General features: G+C 36.3%; 1 protein-coding gene across 1 annotated transcript; it reads left to right on the forward strand.

Moving 5' to 3' along the window:
• Positions 1 to 345: 345 nt before the first annotated feature.
• LOC135585357 (probable leucine-rich repeat receptor-like protein kinase At1g35710) lies at positions 346 to 7,370 on the forward strand. The gene is made up of 11 exons (XM_065113767.1): positions 346 to 570; positions 1,754 to 1,901; positions 2,782 to 2,853; positions 3,545 to 3,616; positions 5,809 to 5,880; positions 5,958 to 6,101; positions 6,396 to 6,476; positions 6,552 to 6,623; positions 6,723 to 6,794; positions 6,917 to 6,988; positions 7,072 to 7,370. Exons 1-11 carry the CDS (start codon positions 486 to 488, stop codon positions 7,160 to 7,162), a joined length of 981 nt encoding a protein of 326 aa, XP_064969839.1. The 5' UTR covers positions 346 to 485; the 3' UTR covers positions 7,163 to 7,370.
• The last annotated feature ends 1,861 nt before the right edge of the window (positions 7,371 to 9,231 follow it).

Here is a 9,231-nt window from a genome sequence, read left to right on the forward strand (position 1 = left end):
GTTGAGGTCTTACCCGCTAAATTAATAATCACATTAATAAATTATTCCAATGCGATTTTATACACCTAACTGTACCAAATGCAATAGTTGTGTTGAAATTAGCTGTTTCTAACTATCCACCGTAAGCACGCTATTGTCATTCTCTACAACGGCATGCGTAAAGCTATCAAAATAATATTTTCTCAATGGATAAGCAAATGAATGGTTTACCGGCCTTGTGATTGGTTTACCTCTCTCGTTCAGCTGCGGACCCATCCAGTGAGTAAGGCGGGTAGAGAGGCAGGTATTCGGGAAACTGGTGGGAGAATTATATTTGTTTTTGATATTATTATATTGATCTCTCTGATCGCACCGACACTGAGCTCTCTGCCGCTACCGACACCCAACGGGAGATGCAGCTTTCGGAACCCGGCGGGGGACGGTGATCGGTGATCTGGGTAGCCCGGGCAACCATCGGTTTCTTCTTCCCAAGATCGGGGCGTCGGATGGCGGGCTCCGCTACTTTGGCCTCAGTTGCCTTGTTCGTTTTTCTCTTCGGCTTCGCGCAATGTAAAACCGTGAAGAGAGACGGTACTTCTTGCACTTCCTGCTGCATTCATTTCAAGATCTGGGTTTCATTACGTCCCGAGTCCTCTATTTTAGTGAGAAAGGCGAGTGTCTTGGGAGTTTGGTGATTTTGCTTGGGGTCTCTTTGCTCTTTGATGCGATGGATTAATGGGGTTTTGAGATTGGAAGCAAGGGCTCAAGACGTGGTAAAATAGTTGCCTTTTTTGTTTGAGTAGGAAAGATAGCCAAAATCTGTTTTTCGTTTCTGCAGCTGGCTTTTTTTCAAAACAAAAAATTATTCCTGGTTTTTATCAAATTTTGTCACTTTAAATCACAAGGTGGGTGGTAAGGGCACTGTCAACTGCAATAATCGATGCAACTTTACGTGTCTCCACTCTCCGGATTTAGCTTATCCAGTACAACGAGATAGATACTGTATACCCTTTATCTACTAATTAGGATCCTTTACTCCCTGTTAGCTGCAACCTGAATTTCTGGTTTCAATTTACAGTCCGTTTGCTTTTCGGTTCACTATGGTGCACAATTTAGAATGTTGGGACTGGGATCCAATCTCAGCAATGTGCATTTGATTTTATTAATATTAACTGACAAAAAGGTTCGACAGAAATTTCTTCTTTAAAATTCTTCAAAAAACCCTAAAATGAAAGAAAAATGGATGATTTCATAGCTTTCAGGTCTTCAGCGACTATTGTTATTGATTCAATTAGATGCATAGTTAGTTACATGGTAAGACAAAAAATAATTAATTGCAGCAAGTGATCAGAGTATGTGAGGGTGGGTCTTGGTACAACAGTCAGGCGCTCCTTTTTGACGTGGGAGGCTAAGCTGTGTACATTGACTCTCCCAAACCCTCCATTGGCGGGAGACTCGTGCGCTAGTCACTTCCCTTAAGTGATCAAAATTCAGTAAATAACATGATTCAAGAATAATGAATCGAATAATCATATGTCTATCTCACACATACCATGAAGTTAAGTGACATACTCCATGTCTGTGTCCATACCATCACTTGGGCTATTCCGCAATGACTATTGTGTTCATTATGATAGTACATTTCTCATTATGTTTAGTTTATAAGTTGAATTGTTATTTTTTAAGATGAGAATATGCATTGATAGTGTATAATCTAAATGTGTAGAATTTGTTGGTTCCTTCTCATGAGATGAGAAACTATCTTTTCATGCAGTAAAGGCACTGAATGAAATTAAGGCTTCACTTGGTTGGCGAGTGGTTTATGCATGGGTTGGAGATGATCCTTGTGGAGATGGTGACCTTCCCCCGTGGTCAGGCGTTACATGCTCACAACAAGGAGATTACAGGGTTGTTACGGAATTGTATGTCAAATTTCTATTCTTTCCCCTGAATATTGATGTATATATAAAATGTCTTAAACTCCTATTATCTGCTTTTTCTCTTTGTATGATGGACAAGATGATAAATGATTCTGCCTTAGTTTCCTCAGATGCAATTTGTAAGTTATCTATTTGGCTTTTGTGACAGCTTCTGGTTAAAAAAAGATATCCACTATTTGACGTTCTTGATTATAATGGTTTTTGATGGTCTGATTCAGTATGAAATTATACCATGCAAGATATCCAGTTGTGATACTTGTTATGTTAAGAATTTATTCAAAAAACACATAAGTTCGAGAGAAGTTATCGTTTGAGATAGAAATAACCTTGTCTTTCTTTTTTCAAGTATATCCTATAGGTCTAACACATGGGGATTTAAATTCTATTGTCGCTACCTCCTTTATTGTGTTAGTATGCAGCAAGGACTAATTCTATCACTATAGTGCTTGGACAACGAATACTGTGAGTCCGTATGGGCAAACTGATATACTGGAACATTAATGAGATCTTTAAAAATGATCTCTCATGAAAGCAGTGCATCTTTCCGTTTCCTATCTTCAAGTTGTGCTTCTGATGGCAACTTTTAGTGAAAATATTGCTTGTTGAATACTAACAAATGCAAAAAAGTGCACTGCTGTTTATTGACCTCTTCACTAGCCTAGTTTATCAGATAATAGTCAATTTGATGTTTTATGCTCTGCATGCAGTGACTAGGTTTTGCTTATGCAAGCAGTTCAAACATTTGACATGGTCCTTCGCATAAATATCGCACCATTGTGTTCATTTTTTTTTCTGTTGACAAGACATTATTATTGGAGACTTATTTCATTGCAAAGCTTATATCTTAGACCTCTGCTTGCAGGGAAGTTTATGCAGTATCAATTGTTGGTCCCTTCCCTATTGCTGTTACAAATCTCCTGGATCTTACAAGACTGTAAGAACTCTCTCCACTTTACATCATTTTCAGATTATGAATTTTCATCACTTTTAGTAATTCATTCCCGTAGAATTTTTTGGTACTGAATTCCCTTGACCTCAAGTGGTGAAAGGTTACATGTTCAGAAGTAATTTTAAGGACTCTGGTGTAATGCTACACCTGCTTGTGGTTTTGCTCATAAAATTTGAGTCAAATATGGAATTGGACTTCTCTTGTCATTTACTTTCTTATTGCATTTACACCATGCACATATCTACTCGAGTCCCCAGATAGCTTGACCACATATTGGGCTTATTGTATCATCTAACGTGGAGTGTAATGTAAATATGATATAGTGAAACCTTTTAAGAAAATTGGAAATATAAGGATGCCTTTTTTGGATTTGTACTTGCATCTGTTACTTTTGGCTGAATTGGAGAACCAACAATGTGTCTTGATGCTTAGCATGAACATGATACTGCATTCAATCATATAATACAGGAACTGTCTTTTAAGAAAAAAGGTCACTTTAGTGGACTTTTGAACCTTTAGATTTTATTTCCATAGCATGTACCTTGCTGATTAGGAGTCTTATCTTGCTTCATGCTTAAAAAATGTAGTTCAGCTTATTAGAATGGAATTTCTTCTGGATGTGACTACTCATTTTAGAGACTGCAGTCTTTTAACCTTTACATAATCTAAATGACAGGGATCTTCACAATAACAAGTTGACTGGGCCGATCCCTCCTCAGATTGGGCAGCTGAAACACCTCAAAATATTGTATACTCCTTCACAGCTTCTCTGTTAGGGCATTAATTTTAAATTATGTATCTTCTGCATGCTATGTTTCCATATTTAGATCTTTTATGTTGGATCCTCTCTTTTTTGTTTTAATCTGTAGGCATTGCTAACTTATAATCCCTCTCTACTTCTAAAATGATCTCATTTAAAGACAATATTCAAGCATGTCTGTGCACATGGAGCTCACTGATTGTATAGTAACTCACTAACACATTTCATTGACATTGTTGATGGATGAATTTTTGGGCTCAAGAATTGTAAGCAAGTTGGGAAAGAAAATGCCAGTCAAGCAGTCCAAAAATACTGTGAACAAAGTTTATTGAATTTATGGAGGTAGGTTCATTTTAATCTTGGTCATTACAGTAAATGACTTAAGATGTCCACTCAGATATCATACTTTCCACTACAACACTTAAGGCAGCCTACTATATTTGTGAGAAGAACCATCCAATTGAACAACTAAGTTGTTAAATATCATTTTTTTGTTAAAGATGAATCCAAAGAGGGGCCTATTGCTACAAATGTAACTGTTTGAAAAAAATGATATTAAATAAAATAAATAAAATGGACCGAAGTGATGTTTGAGAAGACAGCATGTTGGTTGAATTGAGAACAATTGTTATTGAATTTTTTTTGACAATTTTATTTTCTTTTTTGGTTTCTGCTGAGTATTGCACCGATCAGGTTATGTTATTGAGTAATATTTCTTCTCTGTACATGTAATTAGCTTTACTAATTGACACTTTGGCTCTGTTATCATGTACTTCTATTCGAGAGTCAACAAGCATGATGAGTATGCATAGGATATACCTTATCACTTAGTCCTACTCTTCTCCAGTTCCCAAAATTTCCAAATTTTTATGGATTATTTTAGGAAAAAATTCATATATATCCCTGGAGAACTCTTAAATATCAAATTTATTTCTTAAGACTTCAAATATCATGCGTCACTCTAAAGGTGAAAAGTGTTGAATTTGCTTCTGTGATCAGTTCCCATTGAGGAACTGTTGGCATTTGACCTTTTTTGCAAAGCGACTCTGCTAGTTTCTGTTTGATGTTCTTTTGTGCAGCATATTGGTTTTTACAAGAAAAATTTTCATTTGCTCTTTTCATATGTGCCCCTGTGATCCTGTAGAAACAGCATGCAATTTTTTTCCCATCTTTTATCTTTTTCTTTTGTATATATTCATCAAAATGTATAGACTTATGCAAATCTTACAAAAAACATAGAAAATACTTACAATAAGGGATGAGTTGGCTAAGTTTTAAGGGTAGGGATCTGGATTGGGTTAGATTGGGCTAAATTGGTTATTTGTTAAGTTAGACACATCTTTAACCTGGGTTGGAGCTTAATTGAGATCAACCAACCTTATTTTTTTAAAACAAATAACTATTAATGTTAGGGTTGAATTTGGTAGTTTCTCACTTTTAGAGGACATACAGTAGTATATTTTGATGTTTTGAAGGATAAACTCAATATTTTGGTGTTCTGCAGGAGTATGTATGAAAAGATTTCTTTATCTTATTGGGGAAGACAACTGGCTGAATTTGCAGCCTTAGTGAGTAGTAGAATTGGTCTTAACCACCAAGGGAATGTGCCCATTTTGCAGATTATGTATTAATTTAATATAGATTGGGTTATGCACTTTTCTGAACTATAATTTAGAGTAACTGACATCTGACCAATCTTGGACCTTCCTATGGTGCTAAACTGAATTGCTGGTGACCACTATTTTCTTGCTGAAGAAAATCCATCCATTCCACTTGCAAATTACATGTTTTGGATTTTTGTCTTACGAACTTAAATTGACTTTTGTCTTGTGAATTGAATCTAACAATGTATTGTTTACTGTGCACAACAAGTTTACCAGGAGGGTCTATAAGTTGAAAATTTAACTAATCTGTCTTGTACCGTCAACCCATTAAAATTGAATTAATTTGTTTTGCACAAATGTTGGCAGTTGTGTATTTCAGAAATTTTAGCTGATCAAATAGCTATTGTGAATAAGCAGCACTTAGGTATATATTCTTATTTTGGGATAGTTACTCAAACTGTGTGAAAAGTGACTTTGTCCTCAGTAACCAACAGTTGTTATACCTAATTTGACCTGATTGATAATAAATAAAATAATTATAGTTTCATTTTCCATGCTTCTTATTGTGCTTCTTAGGAACCTGAGATGGAATAAGCTGCAAGATGCCATTCCGCCTGAAATTGGTGAATTGAAAAAACTGACACATCTGTAAGTATGTTTTGCATTTGGTTTTTCCTTCTTTGGATGTCTTATATTTTTGTGATGATTGATTGAAAACTCTGTAGGTACCTGAGCTTCAATAATTTTAAAGGTGATATTCCTGTGGAGCTGGCAAATCTTCAAGAACTTCGTTATCTCTATCTTCATGAAAATCGCCTTACTGGAAAAATTCCTCCTGAGTTGGGAAACCTAAAATACCTACGCCACCTGTATTGCTCACTCCCTCTTTGTGCATCTTTATAAATATGCATGTTGGTTGTGTGTGTACATATTTTTAAGTTTGTTCCTATGTGTTTGAGTGCACAAATGTCTGCATGACTTTGTTGATATCTGTTTATCTTTGCTTGTATGAAATGCTGTTGTTCTTTTGCATATTGATGGTGCTTCAAAAGGATCATCCAGTATGGTTGCTGGATATTGAAGCTTCTCCCTCTATCATTTTTTACAATGCCTTGATGGTGAGCAAACAGAGTAGTGTACTAACCACATAACTTTATGCCCAGTGATGTAGGCAACAATCACTTGACTGGAACACTAAGGGATCTTATCCGCAATCGAGCTGGCTTTCCTTCTCTCCGTAATCTGTATGTGGATGTCTTGTTCGTTTTAATTATGACATGCAACTTCACTAACATCTATATCATTGTCTGTGTTGTTAGGTACTTGAATAATAACCAAATGAGTGGTGGATTACCTGATCAGCTTGCAAATTTGACCAACCTAGAAATTTTGTTAGTGTTTCTATCTTAAGTGAAATAAACACTCTTAGACTAACACAATTAATAAATCATCTTCTTATATATATATATTGTTTCATACATGCTTTACAGGTATTTGTCATACAACAAGATGATTGGACCAGTAACTCCAAAGCTTGTTGAAATTCCAAGATTGACCAATTTGTGAGTCACTGTCTAAATGCCCAATCCTGAGCAATAATTCGGATTTATTTTGGGTTTCCATCTCATGAAACTAAATAGAAGCTTTATGGATACTGGGAGCTCAATTACTTTCCTTTTTTCAGGTATCTAGACCATAATGCATTTACGGGGAGAATCCCTGATGGGTTTTACAAGCACTCCTTTTTAAAAGAACTGTAAGATTCTTTGGTTGTCGTTGTGTTTGAACAACAACATATACTATACTATGAATAAATTCATGATAGAAAATTGGATGCAGGTATATTGAGGGTAACCAATTCAAACCTGGGGCAAAGCCAAAGGGCAATCACAAGGTGCTTGACCTGATCGACACAGAGTTCTTGTTCTAGTAGGCTTTCTTTGATTTGTTGTTACCTTAAGATTTAGGATTGTCCATTGCCACTATGCATCTTACTGTCATAATTAGCCTACAAATATTATTTGGTGCAGTTAATTTTTTTACTCAATTTCTCACATGTAAATTAGAAGTTCTTATCTGCTTGAGATGTTCTTGATTGTACTTTTTATGTTATTTATTTGAAATTTAGCTTTTTGAAATCAATAGGACTTGCTAGATTACCTGTTTGACAGTGCAGTGGTCCTAGTGTTGCAGATAAAGGGTTGAAACAACCCATCATCATCATCTTCTTGGATGAAAAGACATGCATATATAGTCGCATGCATGTCGATGGCGTGTAATGGATGTCGATAGGTGAAACTTACATGTACATGGAATATATTTCATAATAGAGGATCCTGACCGTCGATCCTGTTTGGGAAAGCATGATTTAGCCTGCATGGTGATCCTGTCCGTCGATCCTGTCGAGTTCTTTTCCCGGCCTCGGCTGTTCTCTATCTTCTTCCTGCAGCTACAATCACCGTTCTGCGAGGTGCGTTGTCACCTCCATCGTCAGCATTAATTGTCCGATGGGTCATGAATGACGGGTACGTCTCTTTCTAGTCCGTGAGCCATGCCGACGTGTGATATGAAAGCTCGGTCATCTTAGTACTCTAGAATGAATGCTCTTAGATGATAAGGAGATTTATCATCCCAACAATCTAGATTCTCGATTACATGGATAATTGAATCGGTCAGGAGAGGCCACCTCCGTAACTCTCCTACTTTCTGTAAGCTTTAGGTAGGTACATGATAGAGCATTCCAGTCATCGTATGCAGTCAGTCAACCTTCTCCGAACACAGCACAAAAAGTCAAAGTTGAAGTCTGATTTGGGGGAACGTTTTGTGCTAACATGTTCAGCAGGCTAATTACCTATAATTAATCATCATAATTTTTATATTTTTAAAAAATTATATTGATATCTCTATACGTCCGAAATTAAAATATTAAAATTCTCATACAGAGTTAAAAATTAGATATTTTATTGAAATAATGGGGTTAAATATTTTATTTTTATAAATATAGGGATCATAATATAATTTTTAAAAGTATAGGAATCGTAATATTAAATATAATTAATTATAAGAATTAATTTATAATTAACCCTCAGATTACAAAGCAATCGTCGTCTCCATGGCCAAGACCTGCCATCATACTCCATGGATGCTGGAGGTGAGCCCAGGCCCGTCGACTCTGGTGTCAAGCTTCTTAGCCATGGGAATCCGAGCGCTGCTCCTTCACACACCTGCTTGTGGGTGCGATTTATTCTCCGGTTGTAGTTTTGAGTATGCCTGCAAAATTCTTAGCCACATCTACAAGCAGACATACTGCTGAATTTGAACTCAAATATTCAAAATCCTTCGAGGAAGAGCAGTATGCCTGCAAAAAATTTCCATCAAAACTTGTGAATCAATCTCCACATGAATAAATCTGATTCCTTTCCTTGTTGGATTGCAGTTTTGAGTTCTTCCAGAGTAGCTGCAACTTCACAATAAAGCCTACCCTCCCATCCTATTTATGATCCCAGGAACCAGTTAAGCATGACCCACCCAAATTCAGGTTTTTCCCATCAAACTGGATACTGACATACCTCATTCCTTCCCTTCATTCAAATGGCTGTACAGAAGAACGTACATAAGCCATGGTTTTGTATAATAAGGTAACTGTATAGCTTATTATTTTCTACATTTGTGCCATCTTTTGTAGCTCCTCTCCAGTTTTTGACAACCACAGTGGCTTTTTTTTTTTCTTTAATTTTCCATATTTTTTCTTCTTATGATCACAATCTTTGCAAAGAAGGTTGGGTCACATTTGTCTTTGTGGCTTCACATTATTTGCAGAACTGTACCTTTTGGGACCTATTATTGAAAGCACTTTGTTTCAACAAGAACACATGTATTACAATGACATCAACAGTTGGATCTTCTGTTGATACCTTTTCTTGTGCTTGTGATTTAGGCTTTTGTGGCGACACTCTGTTTCCATTCTGCAGGTTTAAGTTATGGTAGTAATTGAATTCC

Source organism: Musa acuminata, chromosome BXJ2-6 (genome assembly GCF_036884655.1).
Source record: "Musa acuminata AAA Group cultivar baxijiao chromosome BXJ2-6, Cavendish_Baxijiao_AAA, whole genome shotgun sequence".
NCBI lineage: Eukaryota > Viridiplantae > Streptophyta > Magnoliopsida > Zingiberales > Musaceae > Musa > Musa acuminata.